Source organism: Poecile atricapillus, chromosome Z (genome assembly GCF_030490865.1).
Source record: "Poecile atricapillus isolate bPoeAtr1 chromosome Z, bPoeAtr1.hap1, whole genome shotgun sequence".
Classification (NCBI taxonomy): Eukaryota; Metazoa; Chordata; class Aves; order Passeriformes; family Paridae; genus Poecile; species Poecile atricapillus.
Window position 1 is genome coordinate 8191108 of NC_081289.1, and position 23903 is coordinate 8215010.

Genomic DNA, 23903 nt, shown 5'->3' on the forward strand with positions numbered 1-23903 from the left:
TTTACCAAGATTTGATAATCTCACCTCCCACAGTTATATGTATTACATTTAATCAGTTGAATTTCTCATGCTATATGATGTCCTGTGTGACTGATGACCTGCAAGAGATCAGCTATGTGGAAGAGCCCTGCAGTGCATGAAAATAGCATAAAAATATCAGCAAATAGGAAAAATGTAGCTAAGAGTGTTCAAGTCCTCTGGTCATGGTTACCCTCCTCATTTAAAAGCATTTGGAAGGAAATAACTGAAGACAGCTCTTTCATTGCTTCCTGGCATCACTGGGATTGCTTTACTGTAATACTGAACAGAGCAGAGGCAATTTGGATGGTTTAAATTATATTAAAATGTAAGTGGCAATTTTAGCATTTCAGTTAATATCTAGAATTACTAGTGATAGGAAATGCTTCCACTGGGATCTGCAGTAGTCCCTTGCCTGTGCCCGGTGACAATGTGCTAACTTGAGATAATAAGATGACAATTTAGCCTTCAATATTTCTAGCAGACATGGTGAACTGCAGCTTTGGTAAGCACAGTTGACTGCTATGAGTGAGAACCAGATGCTTGCACAGGAACATATGAAAACTGGTTTCCTGCTTCTTCAAGATACGAAGAAAATTTGAATTCTCAGCTGTGTTTGGTATTTTCTTTAGGCACCAGAGGGGGGTTTTAAATTACTGCATTCTGCTGCCAGCTCTGAAGAGGTAACTGACCCTGAATTAATGTGATTGCAGGCAGGGGCTGAACAGGTGGAACAAGAGACTATTTTGCCCACATGTTTGAGAGCAACACTTGCTGTCATTGTATAGAAGAGATACTGTACCAGGCAGAATATCTTGTTCCTCATCCTGACTTCAGCAATGCTGCACATGCCAGTTTTTATAAAAATCGGATTCTGAGTATTTCAGGAAATTTTTTCCTGGTATGCTTTATCAAGCACTTACCTTGCTTCTGTCATCTCAATAATTGACTCAAAATCCACCACCCCCTCAGGATATTGCGTTAATAACAGCCTTGCTAATTATAATTGCGAATTTTCAGACTGCAAATTGATTTTTGGTGTAGGCTTTCTGAAGAAAGCAAGTTTTGTTTGTGTGAAAAGCTGACTTCTGTTTCTGTGGGATGCTGCTTGCCTCCTGAGGGATGCTGAGTGCTGTCACCTTCCATTATGCTCAGTGGGGCTTTATGAGCCCAGACCTTGCTGGAGGTGGTGGCACCCTGCATGAGCTGCCTCTCAGTCCAAGCTGGTGACATTTTCCCTTTGGCCAAACCACCACTGATCATTATGGCCAGTGTGCTTTCCAAGAAGAGCAGAACACAGACAGAGCCAGGAGAACTTAACCTGCAATCAGACAGTGGTATAGATGTTACAGAGAAAAGACTCACTTTGTATTGGAAGGATAATTTGCATTGCCTAAGATGAATAGAGAATGTGTGCTTACATATCTATGATAACCTGAAAAGAGGAAATAAAATTCTTAACCACTTGCATATATAAACTAAATATGTGTGCAGGTTCAAATACTTCTACTTCATTTAGTAGTAAACTAATAGGTTAACTATTCAGATAATAAACTTACCAGAAAAAAAAACAACAAACCAAAACACTTGAGGCAAGATATATTTAACTGGGAAGAACTGGCTGAGAAGCCTTGCAGCACATCCTAGTGTGATGATTTCCAAGGCCTCCATGGTCATTCAACAACTTTATAAACATATCTTCTTGCATAAATGCCCAGGTAACACCAGGCAACCTCATGCAAGTGTTTTCTATAATTCCACTGTGCTTGGCTGCTTGAATCTTGTGAGTGGAGGGAAGGGATGACATGAAGGAAGTTGTGTGAGGAACTGTGTATAAATCTCAATCGCTGAGGAGGATGCTAGAGGATACTCTACAGTAGCAGAGAAGTGTCAGAAAGTAGCATTTGCCGGTGCTGTGTTTAGACTGACCAGAGTTTGGGTTGGCACCAGGCCAGGCGGCTCACTTCCAGGCTTTCCTAGTGTGAGGAAGCCACACATGTTGGGACTACAAGGGTCTGAAGTGTGTCCTTTGTACTCCTCTGGAGTACGAGTCATCTGGAAAAAATAATCTGCTTACACACAGCCACTAAAATGAGTAGAAATTGATTAGAATATTAGGTTTCTGCCTATAAATGATGTGTTTATTAATGACTTTGAGGAAGAAGTTAAAAGCAAGCTGAAGGGGTGAGAGAAGCATAACAACTTTGAGACTAGAATGCAAGATTGTGCATAGTTTAGGGTTTCCTTTCTTTAAAACAAAGCTGAACATGAACTTCAGAATGCTCTGTGCTGGGTAGATTAATCTTATTTTAATAAAGCTCTCAATTTCAGATATTTATTTTGTTAGGAGCTACTGATACCTCCAAAAGCCAAGTCAGAATCCTCAATAGTTTATTCTCATATGTGGGTATAATTACTTGGCAAGATTATATTTTACAGTCTAAAGCTCTATATTAAGGCATTTCTGGAATAGCATTTGAAGAAGCATCCAAAGCATTGTATCCTGCTGCCTTGTCTAATGTATACATATATAAAATTTAATTTCTTTTTTTAAAACCTATTTATTTACTTAAATTGGTTAATTTGACTTACATATATTAAGTTATGGTTTTATTTCCTGGTGTACTTTTCCTTAGGAAATAAATCAATAGTTCTGCTGGAGTCCCAGTTTCTTAAATCATTGTAGATTTTATTCAATTTATTGTGTAATAGGTTGAAAATAGCTTCCTTAGCTGGCAGTTTGAAAAAAAGTCTGTCCGGTTTCCAGTGCTTGTAAACCTCATTATAAAACAACAGTAAGTACCACAGTGTAATAAGCAGGTCTTCCAGAATGACAGGCAAATGCAGGAAGCTAAAGTCATTATAGTCAATAAATATATAAAGTTTAGCAATGAATAATCATTTTTCTTTAGTAGGGATATATTTTCTCTGAATTTTTGCTGTACAGAAGCCTTTAGCTCCTTTTCCTGGAGTGGCATTATCAAGTGTCATAGTCTTTTTTTGAAAGATCCTCAAATACCTGACAAATTCTACAAGCTATTTGCAAACTAGAAGAATTGTGATTTCTTCCTATGAGTAAAATAAGGATGGTCAGCGAAAGAAAGCAGTTCTACTGACAGCCTCTGTGCCATTACCAGCAGAAGTGCAGTGTAAAACAAAAAGATGTTTAATAGTATGAGAGGCTGGAAAGCTGGAGAAGAAATTCTGAAGGAACACCAGGCTCTGGCATCCTGCTGGAAACATTATTTCAGTTCATCGAATTTTCTTGTGAGTTTGCTTAAAGCCTTTTCTATTTTACTCCTTAAACTAAATAAATAGAAAATACAAAATGCTGTCAGCTGGGTAAACAGTGGGTAAATAGCTGCAAAGCAATGGTGCCCCTTTCTGTGGCTGTGCTAGCAGTGCACGCAGGGTTACGTGTCAGCGCGATTATCACGGTGTGATCGCAATGCACCCGCCCAGCTCTGCAGGAATAGGAATGCTATCAAGGCCTGACAAGCTTTTGAAAAGCTGCCAACCTGCAGGAGCTGTCAGTGCTAGAAGACACAGCCCCATGTGGGCCAAATAGATAAACATGTCAGATCCCCAATAGCAGCTTTGGAACAAGTTGTTTTCATCTGTCCCAGTGTGCACTGGCTCTGGGTCACAAATTATCATTGCTTGGAGCATCCTCGGTTTGTAGTTGCTACTGCTTTTCTGGCATGTGAGCTGTCTTGTGACATCCTTGAATGCCCTCTTGTATGGACTATTATCTGTATTTCAGAGGGAAAAAAATATACATATGCATAAATATATATTTATCTGCTGGGTAAATGCTTACGAAATAGCTGCACATAATTTTTTTCTGTAACTCCAGTGCCTGCCAACAGTTCATGTGGGCTTGTATTTCAGCACTATTTGCAATGTGACCCGCCCATCTCTGCAGGAAGGGGAACGTATATGCAAATGAATATGCATATTTATGTAAAATAGCACCCTCGAGATACAGAAGAAGAATTTTACATTCATTGCTCTGAGAAACTTTCTGTCAGTCTATATAAGCGTGGTCTCAATTAGGAATGAACCCACTGGGAATTTAGCCAGTACTGAAAGGAGTCTTTGGTTCTTGCCATCAGGCTGAGCCTCAGGAATACATAGAGAGTCTGAGGTGTTTATTGCAGCCTTGAAGCACAGTAATATCAAGATTGGTCCTACATAAAAAATATGTGCTTCTTTTTCTATAGCTCAAAGGAAGTTTGCTTCCTGCCTGTCAGCAAAACTGCAGACAGTCTGAGAGTGAAGCTTTCTTGACCTGTCAGAAGAAACTTTGCCAGGAAACATAATTGAAGGCTAAAGAGTCCTGTGGAAACCACTGGAGATATTTAAACTTATGAAAGTGGGGCATCAGAACTGAGCTAATCTGGGATAAACCCTGTGAAATTTCAGGTTAGGAGCTTCCAGAGGCAGAGGTGATATCTTTGTGCTTGCTGACCCTTGGAGGGGTCTGACCTCTGAGCTATTTACTCTATAAAGCTGTTGGACAGACTTTAGGTACCTGTGCAGACAAAATGAAAGCTTTTGAAAAGTGTTTACAAACACAAAACAACAGATGGAGCAAGACGTGAAGAAAGCAGTATGAATCCAGAATGACAGCAGTCCTAGGTGGAAGAGGGTGTCTCTCTTATTTCCTTTTGCGTTGTTGCCATAAATTATGTTTCCATAAACATCCGCTGTCATTTTTGTATTTTACCCTCGTGTTTAGCTGTAAAGAATGGCTAGTATCCTGTCCTCTGAAAACATTTGCTTATATTGGTCATCGGCTTTTTCAAAGGTAGGATTTGTTTTTAGTCTGGAGTGATAAACATGTCAGAAGCAATGCCATTTACCCTAAAAATCCTGGTGTATGGATTTCTTTTGGGAGAAACAGACAGTAGTCAGAAGTCTGCTGTGGTTACACTGTGGAAAATGACGTGTAGAAGCACTGAAGCCTTTCAAGATTTAATCCAGTGTAAATGAAATTAGCAGCTAGTCTATTTTCTTAAAGTTTTCACAAGTGCTTATAACATGCACATGAAAATACACTTTTCAGGAAACCCTTGAGACTGGAAGTATTGGCTGCTGCTTAATTTGTGTTGGAGATCACAGTTTAAGAGGACAACTGGGGCATGTGGAGATGTTGCTTTGTCCCAGATAGATGGGATAATTAAATTAATAATTAAAGCCCGTTTAGTTCTAATATGAGGTTTCACTCCAACAGCCACCTGCAAAATTTAAGATACCAAAATCTTGTGAATGTGTCTTCCAAATACACAACTTTTATTTTCCTCTGACTTCCAGTGCATTTTACTCAGTTCAAAACCTGAAAATAAAAAATGCCATATACTGACACTGGCATTCCTGCTGTGTTGTAAATCACTTTGAAACAAGTCTCATATTCTCCCTATTCCCCTTCCTGTTACATCAGATTATATCTATCAGAGATCCAATTTTCTGTTACTAAGAAATAATTGGAGGTGGAAATTCTGGTCAGTTTATTTCCTGGATGTGTTTTGTAGGTATGGAAAATAGTACCACAGGTGAAGATCTGTGGCAGATGTAAACAAGATTAAGGGTACATTCTTGGCTTTTGAGCATCTCTTGGGAGTTAGCTAAACCTTGATGAAACTGATATAAAGAAAACTAGATGAAAAAACTCTAAGGACAGCCTGATTAGTTTTCAAATATGGGGAGAATTTAGATGAGGAACTTATGTATCAGCTTCCTTTGTTTGCTGATGACTTTAAAATATTGAATTCCAGAGTACAGCAATTACAGTGGGAGTCATTACGAGACCTGCTTGGGGTAACTTTCCTGTTAGGATTTGTATGTGAGAACAATCTGTGCAGTTCCCCAAGCTATGGACTTCCATACTGCCCACATTAATGCAGCAGATGTGATATATTTAGAGAACAACTGGTACATGAATATGGTGTGCTAAAATTAGATTTTCTTATTAATTAGCTCAGTTGGTTAGAGCATGGTGCTAATAATGTCAAGGTCACAGGTTCAGTCCCTGTACAGGCCATTCATTTAAGAGTTGAACTCGATGATCCTTGTGGATCTCTTCAAACTCAGAATATTCTGTGATTCTGTGATAATTGTAAGACTCTTTGTTTTCCACTAAATAATACAGAGAATGTGTTTAATTCTTTCCAGTGTTTTCTGGGAAATTCAGTAAATTTTTAGTGCTTGCAGTAATTTTCAGTGAAGTGACCTGGGGTCAGTATACAGCAGTGACAAATGTCCTAGTTCTCAGGATGCAATCCATGAACACCCACTCCTATTGCATTGGGGCTTGACATTCGTTATGCTGTCTTATGCAGCAGGGTGACATTCCTATTGGATCACTGTCGTATGTTTTTGCAGTGCTCCTTGATCTTACTGTTTTTCTTTGCTTTTGATTTTTGAGCTATGAATTACAAAGTTCTTCAAAAAATCAAGAAAGTTAAAAAAATAGAAAGTCACATTATTGTCATTTTACTGGTGGGAAAATTGAGATCTGACTGTCACATATAGTAAGGCAATAACAGAACTAGGATTAGACTGTCTCCTGGTTTACTTCAGTCTGTTTGGCTCATGTTGCCCTCTTCACTGTACTCATTTTATGGTCCCATTGAGCTAAGTCATGAATATTTTTTATTTTTTTCTCCACACAGGGGGGTAGTTTTTCATGGAGAAGTTTCTTGGGGGGAGTATATTGCATATGCCAGCATGACAAAGGGTTTACAAGTCAATATGGTTTTGTTCTTTGAAAACTGCAGTTGTGACTGTCATATGGGAAATTTACCCATACCAATAAGCCTAAGCTTCTGAGTTATAGTTCACGTGCTTCACAAAGCCTTAAGAAGACATTTTGATCCCCAGAAAGTAATTTTATTGTGTACCTTCCCTCAAGCATCAGTATGATGAATATCTAGGACATAGAATGAAACAAGGGAAGAAAGCTGGCCTTCTTTCTGCATCAAGTGGCTATTAAAAAATCTGCATTTTCATCTAAATGCTTTATCACTTCTTAATCCTTTAAAATAGGAAGGGAGCAATCCCCATCTTCACAGGCCCCAGATTCAGTGTGTGAGTGTTTAAAGACATGCAGATCAGCTGGTGTCCTTCACTTCTGGTAGGAACACACCCTGCTGGTGCTCCATGCACCACTAATAGAGCACTTTGGGCTGTCTGGTACCAGAGGCTGCTGTGATAGAGAAGTGCTGAAGCATGTGCACAGCATCAGGCACGGGAGAGGCTCCAGTGAAAGCCCCAGGGCTGCTGAAAGCCAGCAGCCTCAATGGGACACTCAAGTGCTTGCTGCTGGCATGAGCATGGCTATCTTGGGGACCTGAAACTGGAAGGAGTCACATTGGTCAATTGGTCTCACTCCCTGCTATCAGTACCACCTACCTCATGGAGCAGTTATTCCTTTCATAACCCAGTCCAAAGCTGATGTAAGCGGCCCTTTGGATACTTCATGCAACTTCTTTAGGAATGTTGTTGCTCTGGAACAGGTCCTTGTTACTCCGATGTTTCAGATTTAACTTTTGCTAAAATCTGCCATCTATGATCTATATTTATTTACGAGCAGTTTATACCCTTTTCCTCTGGCTGTTTATAATTCTAGTCTTCAGAGCCCTTTGATTCTTTCTGCATAACTTAACTCCATTTCTATTAGTAATGCTTCCCAACTTTCTGTCACCTGAATGGGTTGTGGCAATTGTGGGTTTTTACCAAGGCTTCTGAGGGTTACATAAAATAGGATGAGCTCTGACACTGTTTCTTGAGGAACTTAATGAGTAACTTTCTACCTCAAGTTCTTCACTTATCAGACCGTTTTTTTTTCTTGTAGTGCCTGTTTTTTGCAGCTGAGCTAATCAGTTTCTGTGTGACAATTTAGTAAATGCTTAAATGGAGCCACGTGGAAGATCAGCTCTAGCACCTTCATGTCATTCAGCTGGGTTATTAAAATACAATATTAGACTGAGCTAATGTCTGTTTACCAAGTTATATTATCTTCTCTACACTCTATTTTCATTGGAAACTTGTGTTATTTCTTCCCTAACTAAAAACTTGTTTTGAAACCTTACAAACAGATGAAGACCAATGGGTTTTTAAATTGTTTAGGAAGCTTATGATCTTCCTCTTTTGTATTGTGACAATATATATCATTTTCCACCCGTTTTATGAAGTCCTGCACCATCCTAGATTTAGAAGCCTAATTAGAAGTGATTCTTGAAAAAGCTGTACTTTCACACAACATTTTTTTTGTAATCAGACTTCACTGTTTTGTTTTTGAGCATCCCTTCTCCTAAGGATTTATAGTCAGAAGTGTTAGCTTAGGAACAAAATCTTATAGAGAAAGATAGAAACTGAAAAATGAGTAAAATACCAGTATTATTAATTCATGACAGATGGCAGCTGAAATTAAGCTCTTAGAGGTGGATCCAGATATTATTTTAATATATATATATGCACCCACACATAGGTATATACACACATGTATACATATATATATACATATATAATATATATGGCATCCATGTAGTAATTTGCAAATATATATGTATTTTAAGTACACATTTAAAAAAAAAATAATTTTCATTCCTTTCTTCTAGAAAAAATGCGTATTTAGAGGGCAGGAAAATGTTACTTTTATAAATCTTTTTCTCCTGATCTGGAAAAGACCTCTGTGGTTTTAAATGTTTTGTTTTAATTATAAATCAATTTCCAGCTACCCTTTAAAGTGATACCTTATCTGTCCTATGCTTATGTACTACTTAATTTCGTACTCCTGGGAGGTTTTGTTTCTCTCTGATAGAAGAGAGCTTATTAACTTTCATTTATTAGGAAAATTTAATTTGCTAAATTTAAGAAAATATTTGAAGAATGATTTAAAACTAATGGTAATATTTTTTTTTGTTTTTTCTTTTTTAATTGGGCAATAGAAGATAAAATCTGGAAATCATGACAGTAGCTAACCTTTGGAATTTTGATACGGTTATTTTAAAAGAAAAATAAACTGAAGATTAGGAAGATCTAATGAAAGAATCTTATTTAAGTATATAGTTCACATATTCCAACTATTTGTGTTCTTGCCTTAAATTCAGTAACTTCGCTGAGCTGTTCTGAGATTTCTCCATAGATTTCAGATACAGATGCAACTATAAAATATATTAAATATATAATCTGTACTGTTTACAACACAAAATGATTTTAACTTGATGATTAAGATGAATGATTTTAACTTAATGATTAAGACAAAATGATTTTGACTTAAGTCAGTGTTGTTGTCACCCTTAGTATATAGTGCCTGATTAGCTGTTTTTTTGTTCCTATTCCTTGAAGTTTTTACTTACTGAGTAATTTGGGAAAAAAAAAATTTGTTAATAAGCTGTTACCATTGTGAATAAACCATGTAAATAGAAAAAAAAAAAAAAAAAAAGAAAAAAAGACCAATTTCAAATTTCCAAATCATTTAAAAGCTCGATGATTTTAAATCTAAAAGAAAGTACAGTAGCATTCAGTCTTACTTTTTTGACATATTGTAAAACTAAGTAACTCATTGGAATAAGATATAATAGTAAAACTTAATTTCACCCCCTATAGAAAAGTCAATACAGATGTGTAACATTACTTGTGTCAGTGTTTGAGGGATCCAGACCTGTGGTACTGTTAAACAGCATGTCCTGTAATAAAAAATGAAATTTATGCTTTCTTGCTCAGCACTTTGACTCATTATTTATTACGCAATTTTCTTGATCTATTAAAATGTTGAACTGACAGTTTCTGGGAACCTCTCATTTCTCATATGGAAAGCAAATAAATATCACTTTTACTCTCCCATATATAATTGCAAATTGATTTTCATGTTGGATCACTTAGCTTCACTTTTCATTGTCTAATGTGGCCTTATATAATGCTGAATACTGAGGCTGTTGAGTAACTAGAGAGTAAAACAATTGATTTTTTGATATAATTGTCTGTGGTCAATTATCATAGAAGTGGGGGTGTGTGTATTTCAGCCTTGTAGGACAAGCACTGATTCCCATGAAGGAATCTGTAGAAGAATTGAGGGTAACTCAAGTCCATTAACACTTCTGATGCCTCGAAGCAGATGTCTCTGTTTTTAACTCCTCCAGTTCTTCCTTGTAGTTGGCAAGGAGAGCTGGGCATTTTCAAAAGCCTACAAAGAGACATCTTGTCTGCCTAATTGGATAGCTAAACTTTGGCCAAAAATCTCTCAAACTCCTTGAAGACCTCTAGGCTTTCTTGTAAATGATTCAGGGATCTTGGGCAGAATTGGGCATAAAGTTTATGTACAAGAGAACTGACAGGTCAGACAAATCTCCTTGGCTAGATGTGTTATTTTTTTCTTTCAGCTTTTCTTCACTGATAGCTTTTCATCAGCTTTTTTTCTTAAACTTAAGCTGTGTTGCAGTCGAGACTCATCCCACTCTTCCCAGGCAGAGACCAGACTGGACCTACCTTCATCCCTTCATGGTATTCCCAGTACTTTCCTCTGTGCTTCCTGGCACTGTGCCACCCACACACCCTGGCACAGCTGATTTCAGATTGAATTTTCATACCTGGATGCTATGACCACATCATTCTGAGAAAATGCTCTGGGAAAGCAAATTTGTACTCCAGTGCTACAATGCTGTTACACTGTCTTATCTCTGACTCCATGTAAATATTGTTGTAGTGGGTTAAGGTTTAAGTAACTTAAACTGCATTATCTCTGCTAAGAGGTTTTTATCAGAAAGGTAACTAAATTCATTTGAGAGGAAATTAATTTTCTTCCAGAAATCCAATGCATCCATTTTCACTGGGAAGGAGAGAGGAAGAGGTAGTGCCAAAACTGTTTCCAGATTGATAGAAACAGTGACTGTAGGTATTGGGAAGTGATAAAGGTACTTGACACAGGACATTGGCTTTTTTCCTTACCCATGTGGGACTGAGTTTTTGTATGTCAAACCATATTCTACAAGGTGCCAACAGTTGGGTCAAAGGGAATATGACAGCAGTCAACTTCTCTTGTATGCCATTGAGTTGTGCATCCTTCCTTGGTGATGTTTTAATTTCTAATACATATTATAATAATTCTTCATTCTTATATATTTGCTGTTTAAGATTTTGTAAAGTGTGGTTGAAGACTACTTTAAAGCATTTGTGTGATTTGTGGTGTTTTTTCTATTAGTTATGAGAAGTAGTAGTCAAAATTAGAAGTACAGAATATCCATTTTTATCTGTGTGGTTTTAGAAGAATTTGTATTTAGCTTCTATTTTAAATTTAAATCAAACTGTAGTCAATCATACCCAGTTTTGACTGCTTAACTGAAATCAATGAGGCAGAACCTGAACTGTTGTTCCTTGATATTTCTTCACTAACATAATTCGGATTACAGTAACTGATAGTATTTTGTCATCTGAATTAATCTACATCAAAACTTATTTTGTAGAATTCTTCAGGGCAGATTAAAAAAGAAAGATAAGCAGTATAAATATTTAATGCCAATTATCTAAGGTCCATGATTCTACTCTAAACTTCTGTTTCATTTTCTGAGTAAACTCAGTAAATGTTGATGGGTGACATTTTTAAACCATGCTCTGTTGATTTCTGTCAAATGTACTCTTTGTTCTACCAATTTCCCTTGAGCTATCCTTAGTTTTTTGTACCTAATTATTTTCATTTGAAAATCATCAGAAAGAGCTAAGTATTTTTTTAAAACAGTTATGCCAAGTCCACTGGCTCAAATTCTTCACAAATGTAATTTGCCTGACTTTACAATCACTTTAGTTTCCAGATGATTTGGCTCATCATAACTTTGAGGGAAACACGTAATGGTGACAAGGTGCCCTGGCCAGATTAACTGAATGATTTTTAAAAGTACATGTAGCCAGTGAAGAAATAAACAAAGATCAGAGGGGTTGATTTAAAACCTCTTAAATTTTGAAATGGAATCTTGTATTTGAAGTCATGTTAATTTCAATTTACAGGCAAGGTCCTTCAACATGCATAAATCTGTTTTAACTGTTGATTCATGGAATAATTAATCTACAGTCACAGGACAGTTTATAATCTTCATAATCTTTGGTTTATTTTAACTATGTTACAGATTTACTGGCCTGCAACAAAAGAAAAGGTAGAATTATGCAAATTAGCGGGGAAAGATGCTTATGTAAGTATGATGTATAGTTTTTATTATTGCTGAGAATTATGAATATCTGTGTATTTCTTACTAAATGCACAAAATACATTATTAAGCTCTTGTTACACTTCTGAACTAATGTCCTAAGTGTTTTTTCTTAATTAAAAACCCCTACATTTCTATTGTTTTTTGAATATTAATACTTAAAAAAACTCAGCATTGCAGACAGCAATCATGTTAGGTTGTTCCTTAATGTAATAAATGCAGCTGAGAGATGAATGAACTTTCCTCAGAAATGTATACCAGGCAGTACTTCCATTATAATGTAATACTTTCACTTTTTTTGCATTAAAATGCTTTTTTCCTTAGGAGTGTCCTGAATGTAACTTCATTAAAGAAAGAGAGTGGTAGAACAGTGTACAAATCAATTCAACTTGCAGACAGCTTCAGTTAGGGTTAAAAGAAAATCTGAGACTCAATGGCTTTTCCCTGGAACCACAAATTTTCTTTAGGAAGTATATTTAAGGTACATATGTGTATACAATCCAACTTTTATATGTTTTGCATACCCCAGATTACATTGTATGTCTAGACCCCACTACAATTGTAAACATTTCCTGGCTGTAAAGTAAACTAAAATAAAAACTTCTTTCTTTTCTCTCAAAAAAAAATCTCCTAATGTCAGTTACCAAGGTAGATTTCAGCTCAAAACACTCCCAGGTCTCTGCATTAAGAATTTCAACTTTGTATTCTAACTTCTTGCTACCATTATCTTTACAGCAATCAAAACCTAAGCAACAACTTTGCTGAGCACTGGGAATATTCTTTTACTGGTGTATATGTAAGATTTGTGCTGTTCTGTTTCTGTCATAAGAGTAGAAGGAGAGAGTCCTGGGAGATAAATACTTGTTTTGGACTCTCACTTACGTGTAGGGTGATGTCTTGCACATATGAACAGATCTTGTGTATTCCCTCTGAAGTACTTGTTTTGTGTTTCTGTATTAATTTCATTTTGGGGAAAGCTAGAGCAAGTCTTTTTCTCCAGCCCATGTATCATCTTTGGAGCACATAGCAGCTGCCCGTGCTTACCAGCAAGGACCAAACCCAGCTAGACTCAGAAATGACCAAATAGAATTCACCAGTAAGACGTGGCTGCTGCAGAGACAAAGCATATCCTTTGAAGTGTGTTGAAGCCTTTCAGCCCACCACAGTTAGTTTAATCACGTAATCTTTGGTGCTAAAGCACATGCAGCACCCCGAGCTGGGAAGCAAAGGCAGGAGGACTGGTAGCCAGGCACACCCAGAGGCTCTGTGACCTCTGCCCAGTTGTTGACAGGTGTTGTTTGCTACAGCACAGGCTGAACAGATACCCTCCAAACCAAGCTGTGAGCACAGCTTCTTGTGGCTGTAAGCATTACAGCAGAATTAGGTTTGCAAGTCTGATTGATGAACTGCCTGGTAGTTAGCCACGGTCAAATTTTAGTTGTCGCAGCTTTGAACTACTTTGTAAGCAGCCACTGCTACAGTAGTTTTGAGTTAAAGTACACCAGTGCTATGGCTGTAACTTAGTAGAATGTTTGATGTGAAAAACAGAATGTTTAATGTGAAAAACAAGAATAAACATGAAAAGTAACCTTTATCTTTCTTTTCCCCACAGACAGAATGTTCCAATTTTATCCGTGTTCTTCAGCCATACAACCGGACCCATGTTTATGTCTGTGGCACAGGAGCATTTCATCCTCTTTGTGGATACATTGAACTTGGAACTCACAAAGAGGTAATTTAACTTTCTCACTGGTGTGACGTGCCAAGGAATAGCCCTCATCTTGTTTAGCATTCATCATAGATTGGAAAATACTCTGTGAGTGTGTAAAAAATGACCTGACAGCAGCTTGCATAAATAACAGGGTAAATGGTGGATTCTGCAGGTCAGACGGGAACTCTCGTTCTCACATTTGGTATGTGCATATCACTTTTGAGCAAAATACTTTCCTCAGGCTTAACTTAATGCACAAAGTTCTTCAGACTGACACTTCCATGTGATTAACTAAGTGAAGAGAACATCTAACCCAGATGTCTTCCTTTCTAGTAAGTCATTTCTGCACATACTTTCTGTATGCACATACAGTCAGAGTTCAAGATGAAACTTGTAGTTCTATCTTTTAATGTACAGATATTGTTGGTCCACAGTACGATTCCTATGCCTTGTGCATGAGAGTAATAAACACTTTGAAAAGGGTCTCTGAGCCTGAGTGCAGGGACAGCATCTCAGGACTTTGCAATGTGTTGCAGTTCGGTCACAAAAGAGGTGTTGGATGTCCTCCATCTCTAGTGCCATATTCCTGAGCTGAAGTTAGCAGCTGATTGGTCTTCATTTGCTGGTGACAAAGAAATCTCTATCCTAAGTGGTAAATGTTTGAGACCTAACCTCTACAACAGAAGAATTTTGGTGTTGTGTCAAGCAGCCACTTAGTACACAAGTCTCTTTTTAACTCCTGTATGTATCACACCTTGGCTATATTTATCCCACTGCCGCTGTTCTCAGACAGTGTTGAGATGTGACCTGTCTGGCTGCTTGCCTGTGGTGGAGGCTTCCTATGCTGCTATAGAAATAGCTTTCTCTTTTCTTCAAGGCTGGATAAAATTCTAAAATACAAGAAATGACATCTGAAATTACTAAATGGAATAATCTGAATAAGAATCGTAGAATGGTTTGAGTGGACAGGGCCCTTAAAGATCATCCAGTTCTAACCCCCCCTGCCATGGGACACCTTCCACTAGACCAGGTTGCTCCAAGCCCCATCCAGCCTGGCCTTGAACACTTCCAGGGATGGAGTATCCACAGCTTCTTAGGGTAACCTGTGCTGGTGCCAGGGAATAATTTCTTCACAATATTTACATATTGTAGGTCTAAGGGTAGGTCTAAACCTACCCTATTTAATTTAAAGTTATTCCACCGTGTTCTATCACTGATACATGGAATCAAGGGAAGATCCTCATGGAAGAAAAAAAGGGATTAATGCTTGCCCAGACTAAGCTCCATCATTATGTACCCTACAATCTATGGGTTGGATGACCAACCCAGAGGGGCTGACTGTGCAACAGAAAACTGAAGCTGTAAGAAATCTACATGGTGGTGTTCTTTGTCTAATAAACCATTAATGCTCCTGGTATTGTCTGGTATATGATGTATAATTTGGCTTACAATTAAATAATTTTGTAGACTTCTTTGCTTTGCTACTTTAAATATTCCGGTTGAAGCAAGTGAAATTTTAGATCCCTTGTACCATGCTGATTTCTTAGCTGGGTGATCAAATACACAGCTGAATGGAACAGAAAAGCTCCCAGCAAGAGTATAAGTAAGGCTCTGGTTTACCTCTGGGTCATTAGCAAGATTCCTTATTCACTCTACCATTGCCCTACTTCATTTCATCTACTTGATTTGTGAAGGTTGTTTTCACCAGACCTTATGAAATTATGGATTTGGTCTGACTGTTCAGTCTGGCAGCCAGTCTAGACAAGGGGTCTGTCTCAGACATGACCAATTACCTTGTGAGAGGAAATGGAAGAAGAATCCTGGTATTGTATTTCCTAATCCCCTCACTGTCCCCCAGTCCTGCCTCTCCCACATTCCTCCTGGTTGCTCAGCTGCAGTGGTAGGTTGGACAGTGTTCAGCACTGCTCCTGCCTCTTCTGACAAAGCACCTCTTCTACAGCCTCCTACTGAGTTATCAGCCTTGAATGGCATCAGGCATATTTTCCCTTTCCTTCTTGGAGGCCCAAACACCCTTCAACCACCATCCTTCCATCACCTCTTCAGATAAATATGACAAGGCAGAAGGGTGCTGAGGATAGGCCCAGAGATGTGAATTTGTCTGGCAGTTGAAAATGTCTCCTTGTAGGAACTGAAGCCAGGAAATCCATTCTCTCAGAATTCTTTTTTCTCCCTCACCGTTGTAATTTTTTTTTTTTTTTAAATTTAAAACGCAGCGTTATAATAACAGATAATCAGTGTCTGGTAATTAGCAACCTCTCCAGGAAGATGTGGGATGCTTGGGAGAGCCAGGCCCTGAGATAGCCTCATGGAGGCTGTGAAGTCAGGCAGTGCTCTGCTGACCTTTGAAAGTTGCTGGTGGATCTGCACAGTGCTCTCCTGGCCAGTGCCAGTGCTGTGGAAACAGAGAGGAAAACAGTGTAGATCAGGTGACTCAAAACCACAGCAGACACTGCTTTTGAAGCAGTACAAATCCCCAACGGGATCACACAATTAAAGGGGATTAAAGTCCTCGTCTTGTTTTTGCTCGAGTTGCTGCCAAAACTTCTCTTGGCTGGTGAAGACGAGGCTTGGCCCGGTTGGTGCTGTTAGCCACAGCTCTCCAAGGGCTGCTCTTTTCTTTGAAAGCTTTGCCCAAAGTGAAAGCAGGAGATTAATTCTGTGTGAATGCCTGGTAGTGTCCATTAGTTTGTCTGGGTGAGCTCTGAAATATTTGATGTTGATCTATAACTCCCTTGGTCCCCTGAGTACTGCTGGGCTTGCAGACAGTCTCTTCACATGTGATAAAGCAAGGGTTCTCTGAGCAGCTCAGGGTTCTACATCCTAGAACAAAGGACAATGGGACACCAGAAAAAGATTGTCAGAAAAAAAACAACTAATTTTTAGTTCAGTTTTGTCCTTGCTGTGCTCACTTCAGTAGCCTGAGAATTTGGTTTGCCTGATATTCCACAGATTTGGGAAGGGAACAAGATTTTTGCTGATTAAATTCCGCTTTGTACGAGCTAGGATTGCTGGAGGAAATTGAATTTATGTTCCTAGATTGGAATTGATTTTTCTTTTCTCTTAAGGAGCTTAATTATTCAATATCCTGGGCTTTTGTCTTCTGAGCCCAGAGAGTTTAGGAGACACCTCAATAACATAGAAAGGTTTGGTCGTTTATAATCTGATGTGCATTAAGGATGAATTGAATTAATGTGTTGTGAAGTCTAATCCTATGTGGCCATCTTTGGACATACTTGCTTGTCATTTGTACTCTCCTGGCCTCTTGCAAGGCAGAGATATGGAATAATTAAAATAATTAAAATCACTTCACCCATTTTTAATAATTTAAATCCTGGAGATGTTTTGATTTTTTTTTAACTAGCTTCTAAATTTTTGTCTCTACCATACATTGATTAGATTTCTGAGCACTAGTGGGATTTTAAATACCAGCGTAGGTAGGGTAGCATGTTAAAGCAAAGTATGTTAAAAGCACTTCTGTAGGCAATCTTCCTTCTCTTAATGGCAGCACAATTCTGAAGATGAAGTCTCTATACCTGCAGAGAGTTCGCTTTACTCCTCTGAGCTATCAATTTGCCTTCACTATGGATTGCAGGTTAACTGTACTTTCAGGAAACCAAAGGGGCAAGTAAAAGACTCCTTCTTGACAATTCAAAACTATAATAAAGCTTCAAATGGATGCCTATAGGAATCGAGTTGTTGATTGTCCCCTGAAAATATTGGCAATAATTTTTTAATAACTCACTTTCTTTATCTTCCTCTATGCCCTTGTTCTGTGGCCCAGGAATTAATCATACTGTATTTGGAAACGACAAGGAAGAAACTATTCTGATAGCTCTTGTATCTTTAGCCTTGTTAAAAATAATAAGAGAGAGCATATGCTGCTTTCCTTTTAAAAGGGTCTGAACTGTGTCTGTTGTGAACATTATTCAGCAGTCCCTGGAGAAATTTCAGAGTCAGCCAGAATCCCTTCAGGGTCTCCTGTTGCAACATGGTCTATCAGCACTTTCCCAAGTAGAAGTCAGTGCCTTTTAAGTACAATCCAGCTTTTAATTGGAGTAGAAACGAACAACGCATCTCTTTTTTTTCTGAAAATAATTGTATTTTTTTAAAGATTTGTGTTTACGATAGAGTGACCAGGATACAGTAAAACACGGAGTGAAAAAATCCAGATATAAACCAGACACAGACTGTAAACATTAATGCTGAGATGACAGCTGCATGATCTAACACACCTTCACTTTGTACGTTAGCAGAGCAGGCTAACATCTAAGTGAGTTTTTCTCTGTTGCCACACCAGGATAATGAATTTGTGTTTATTCTCAGGAAATGGCATTCCGTTTGGATACCCAGAACCTGGAGTCTGGCAGGTTGAAATGCCCGTTCGATCCCCAGCAGCCGTTTGCTTCGGTGATGGCAGGTAAGGAGCCACCAGAGCCAGGTGCTGCCCTCGGACCTGTGATGGCTCTGCTGGGAGCCCAGGAGCTCAGCAGATGTCACTGCTGAAGCTCCTCTGGCACTGATCATGTTTCCAGAGCTGATCTGTGCTCTCAGGGCTGGGGAAGCCTTCAGACTGCTGACACCAGAGAGCTGGAAGGGCAGAAATGGAAACAGAGGCATTAGAAGGGCTGTGAAGCTTCTGTCAGCCGCGCAGGAAGGCGGTTTCAACCTCACCCAGTCATTGCTCCTTTAAGAGGATAACAAAAAAACCCACATGGACAGAGAGCGTTTGAAGCCCTTGTGGGCCTCTTTCTGCAATTATCAATATGTTCTGCCCTTTGAAGTCTGCTGACATGCACTATTTCCATAAATACGTTTCTGAGGTTTCTATTTACTCGAGTAGCCACTTCTGAAGCTGGGAGCCGAGGAACAAGATAGTGCACTCCGCCTGCTGCGTGCATCACAGCACTGTGTGGTCTGACATTTGGGGCCGAGGAATGTCAGCTTGACCTCTGGATTTCAAATCACTATAAGAGCTACTTTTGTCATGGTTTGGTTCATAGCTTTGGACAATTTTCATTTAACTTGTCTGTCGAGCATATGAATACAAGATAAGAGTGAAGCACCATGACGTTTTCATTTGCAGCCAAAGAGCAGTGGTGACAATGCTTTGAAGTATCGGTCACTCTGTGTTATAAAAAGAATATGACTAATGTTCAGTCTTTATTCTCAGATAATAAGATAGATGATTTGTGATTCTGACCCTACAGATGGGGCAGGACTTCCTTTATTAAAAACAATAGATTAAAGCCTGTGCTTATTCTTCTCAGAGACCCCTAGTACTCTTTAATGACCGTGAAGTCTATTTTTAAAATGGGGTCCCAGAAAACTTTAACTAATTTTTTTTTACTTTTTTTTTTTTCATGCAAGCAGTAGAACTCGGTGATTTATTATAGTATTGCCTAATTTCAGTAGCACTCTCATGCTTTGCCTGTTCTATTAAATCTTGTGAAATGAAGAAGCTGCTGTCTTTTAGCTACCTAAGACATGAACTTTCTTACATAAAAATTTTTGAGCTAGATGAAATTAATGGTCAGGTTATTCTAGTATCCCTTTTTTGTCTGTGGCTGGCATCAAGTACTTCACAATAACATACAGAGAGCACTGTGAAGAGTTACAGGCCTGACCAGAGAGTGTATTTTTGGTTTATCTTTGGATGTTTACCTTATTCCCAAGTGAACTAGCAGAGCAGTATAGTTCATGCATAAGATGCTGCCCTGGAGCTCAGGTGAGATCATTTCCCATCTCTGCCACTAATGAGCAGAGTAACTTTGGCATGTCACTTCTCTCTAGCTACTTTTGTTTATCTGCCAAATGGCAATAAAGATTACTTACATCCTTTGGACAACACTTCTTATTCAGTTCTACATTTATGAGCTAAGTAATATCTGACGATATTTTCACTCATATGTGTAAGTTAATGCAACTGAGTAATTCTCATTCTTTGTAGAAATAAGTGGTCTCAGTACTACATGACTTATGCAAGTAAATCCCATGGATAAATTTGAAAACTAGTTTTCTTGACTGAAAAATCACCTGCTCATCATCCATCCTCTGTTACAAACTACCGCTCACCAAAACTGTTCAGAACATAGCAGGAACTTGGAATGAGAGACACCAAATGCTGAGAGAAGTGCTGAAAATGCCTTGTCAGCAGAGCCTAAGCAAGGATGGAGAATTTCTGTTGGCCCTTCAGATGTATCGATCACAGAGTGCCTGTCAGTTAGCAAACACCAATTACCCTGCCCATTCCTCATTATGACAAATACCTTTCAGAATGCACTATTGTTTCTTTACAAAGGCAACATGCTGTCTGAAAGATGTGCTTTCCACAACTGTCATGGAAATAATACAGAAGTAACAATAATAATGAGGTAAAAAGAAAGATGATAGATCTTTTTTGGATAAATAAAGTGCTTTTGGATCATGGGTTGTGGGTTGGTTTGTTGATTTTTTCCCCCCTTGATCTTATTTTTTAAGTGCATTTACATCTTTCGCAAATGAAAGCACAAACATCAGTGTTGAATGGTATTTATTCTGCATTCACTCTCAACAAAGGCCTCTCTCTAAAAGATCTTGTGAAATGTTTCAACCCAGGAGTATCAGAAAACCTGGATAAGGAACTTTTGGAAGGGGATTTTTATGTATCATATAGCTTTTTATAAGATCATAATTTATGAATATGAACTTTTTTGTTTTTATTAATTAAAGGGATTTATTTCTGCAAGTCATTAAACAAAAAAAAAAAAAAACTCTTCCAACAAATAAAGCTTGTTATTTTACAGTGAAAGAGGAATATTTCAAAATGCACTATATGGTAAAAAAAGAAAAAAAAGGCTTCACAGTGATACTGTTTCTTTGGTTCTTTTTGAAAAGTACTGAGATCTGAAGGGAAACAGAAAATACTGTGCATTTCTTAGCATTTTCATTGCTCATGAAAGGGACAGAAGAGAAAATAGTGACTGCAGTTGCAGCAAGCACTGTGTTACAGATGTAGTGTCCTTGTGAGGCAAATTCTGGCTGCCTTATTCAAGCAAGATGTGTCATTTATTTTAGAAAGTTCACTCTGTGTTAAAATGATGATGATTTGTGTCTGTAGCCATATTTCTGCTATTAACACAAATTCCCTGAGTTAATGCCAGAATTCCTCTTTGTGAATTAAATGCTGGATGGAGATCCTTGCTCCAGGAATGGGCCAAGCTGCAGCATTCCAGTGGGGAAGCATCCATCCTGTTTTTCTAGCTCAGGAGCAGCAAAGCCATTGGGGCTATGGCAGTCCTGGGACACAGGAGGTAGCTGGAATGGACAGGTAGCCATGCCTTCACCATGGCTCCCAGGTACATGAGACAGGCTGTTCAGATTAAATAGACCTTTATACCCTTAAGAACCCAGTGTCCATTAAAGCCTGGGAAATTTACTATTCTGAGTGCCTAAAAGATCTGAATATTAGACTTTGACTGTGTTACTTCTCAGACGTATAATTACAAATATCACTCTCATTTAAATGTAAGTAAATTTACAGAACCAAAATAACCTGTTAAAATATGAACCAATAATATTTTAAAGCATTAAATTTGTTTATTGACCAATTAAACACAGGATGTTGTTCACCCAACAAAATGTTAATAGTCTTAATTTTTCTGGTGCCACAGCTGTAGGAACCCTATTTCTTTTTCATTTTCAGATGAGTATCTTTATGCTGGAACAGCTTCTGATTTCCTTGGCAAAGACACTGCTCTGACACGTTCTCTGGGCCCTTCTCACGACCACCATTACATCAGAACTGACATTTCTGAACATTACTGGCTTACTGGTAAGATCCCAAACATATGCTGTTGTCATTTGCATTGTCCCTGCCTCTCTGAAGTTAATAGCTCTTTCCTTATATAAATATATGTCCAGTAACTATAAATATAGATATTGTATCATGGAGTCTTTGGATTACGTAGACTTTTTTAAAAAAGCTCAGCGGAACAGAAATGCACTTGAGAAAAGTCACAGAGGTGAAAATGCTAATTAAGGGAAGAGTGGGAGCATAAGACCTATTCATAGTTTCTGTCTTTGATCTGTATATCTGTGTATAATCCTACAATTGAAATAATATCATGACTTAAATGCTTCTATATCCACTCTTGTTGGAATAATTTTTTTAACTGTTTTTTTAATCACTCATTAACAGCTGTTCTGTATAGTATGTTGGAGTGACAGACTAGAATTTTTTGTTAGAAGGTCTTTTTTTTTTTATTTTGCTTTTTTAGGGGAAAAATACCCTTTGTTGCTTTGAGAATCATTTTAAAACCACTAAGGGCACACTAAAATAGCTTCCCAAGCAAAACACTGCTTTTTCTTGCCCGTTAAAAAACATTGTGAGCTAGTAAACCCTCTAAAAAACTGGCTGCATTTGCACCCAGCCAGTCTCAAACCACACACAGAGTAACATGGAAAACTTCACTCACAAGCTAACCCTGCTCAATTAAAGCATCCCCCTTTTAGCTGTCAACTGTCTTTAAAGATGTGGCAACACTGGCCCTGGCTCAGGATGCCTGTGTAACTATTATGGGTGCAGTGTAAAGCCAGGGCCTGCTGACCACAGGGTTAAGTTGGCTTCCCAGCAGACAACTTCTAAAAAGGATAATTTTGCCTCTTAACTCTTTGAGACCCTGACAAGAGGAAATGTCTTTGGTTTTTTTCTCCCTAGCCCTTCTCTTCCTTCTTCTCTATTGTTGCCTTAAATTTCTATCTTGATGTACCTCCATAAGCCCAGGATTTTTGCAGTGAGATGAGGAGAAAAATTAAAAGCTGCTTAAAAGCCATGTTTACCTTTCCAAACAGGAGATAGAAGAATCTCATATCTGACTTTGCTGACCTATCCCACTTTCATTTCCTGTGCCAAAAATCTTTCTTGTCCCACCTCTCCCATCTCATCTCTCTCTCGTTTTCACACAGCCCTTGTGCAGTGCAGAGCAGAAATGGGTGGTGATATGGACCAGGATGGGTCCTTCCAGCATTCACTTCTCTAATTCTAATTAGCCGTGCAACTGCATATCCAGTTTTATCACTGATGGCCTGCAGATGCTCAGCATGGAAAGGTGGCTGGGTAGCTGCTTTCCTAAGGGATGCAATAATAAGCTGAAAACAAAGATTTACTGTGGTTTGGCCTTGAGGGGCATCTGGTGTTATCATTAGTGTAGATCCACCTTGATGAGCATTACAGGGTTCAGTTCCCAGTCCAAAAGAACTGGTAGATTAAAAATACAGTTCAAAATATTTTTCTCTTTTTATTATTTCTTCATGAGAAGTTTGAGGCAAGGGAACAGTACAAGAAAACAGAATAAACTGTAGGTTTGAGAAATATTTAGATGTTTTAGTTGGGGGGGAGTCTGCCTTCCCTCTCTGATTTAGATTGATTCATGATTTATTCTGTTTTCACTTAAAGCGTCTGTATTTGTGAAACTTTTCTAAGGAAAAGAGTATATTAATATGTCTGGGTCTGAAAAACAGCTTTAATGTGCTAGACCGTGAGGTGAAAATTGCCCCACACTATATAAACACTGAAGACCCTATATATTCTTCAGGTTTACCTTGTTTCCAGCCATATAAAACCCTACAGCCACAATTCTGTCTAAGACTTCACAAACACAATCCATTCAGTGTTATACTAAGAGGCATAGACATAAACTAGCTGCTTTCAGTATCTTGAAACAATCCTTTTAAGGCTGGAGAAAATTTTAAGTGCAACTTGAAATGACGGCATCATTTCGGCAATAAGCCATAGGGTGGCCAATATATTTCTAGTTTATTGTGTAATGTTACCAATTACATACTTTTGTGCTTTCAGCCAATATTGGTATAAAGAAAATATTTACTTGATTTCAGGCTTAAAACTCCCATCTCATCTAAATCCCCTCTTCCCTTATTCTACTGCCCATTTACCAAGCAAGTGTTAGACCTCCAGG

The 23903-nt window shown here is 38.2% G+C and overlaps 1 protein-coding gene across 1 annotated transcript in view; it reads left to right on the forward strand.

Moving 5' to 3' along the window:
• The window catches only part of LOC131573274 (semaphorin-3D-like), a 134335-nt gene that overhangs the window by 59407 nt on the left and 51025 nt on the right, over positions 1-23903 (forward strand). The window contains exons 4-7 of the mRNA XM_058827068.1: positions 12141-12203; positions 13831-13950; positions 18274-18367; positions 21632-21760. Coding sequence (XP_058683051.1) covers positions 12141-12203; positions 13831-13950; positions 18274-18367; positions 21632-21760 — 406 coding nt within the window. The remainder of the gene's footprint in view (positions 1-12140; positions 12204-13830; positions 13951-18273; positions 18368-21631; positions 21761-23903) is intronic.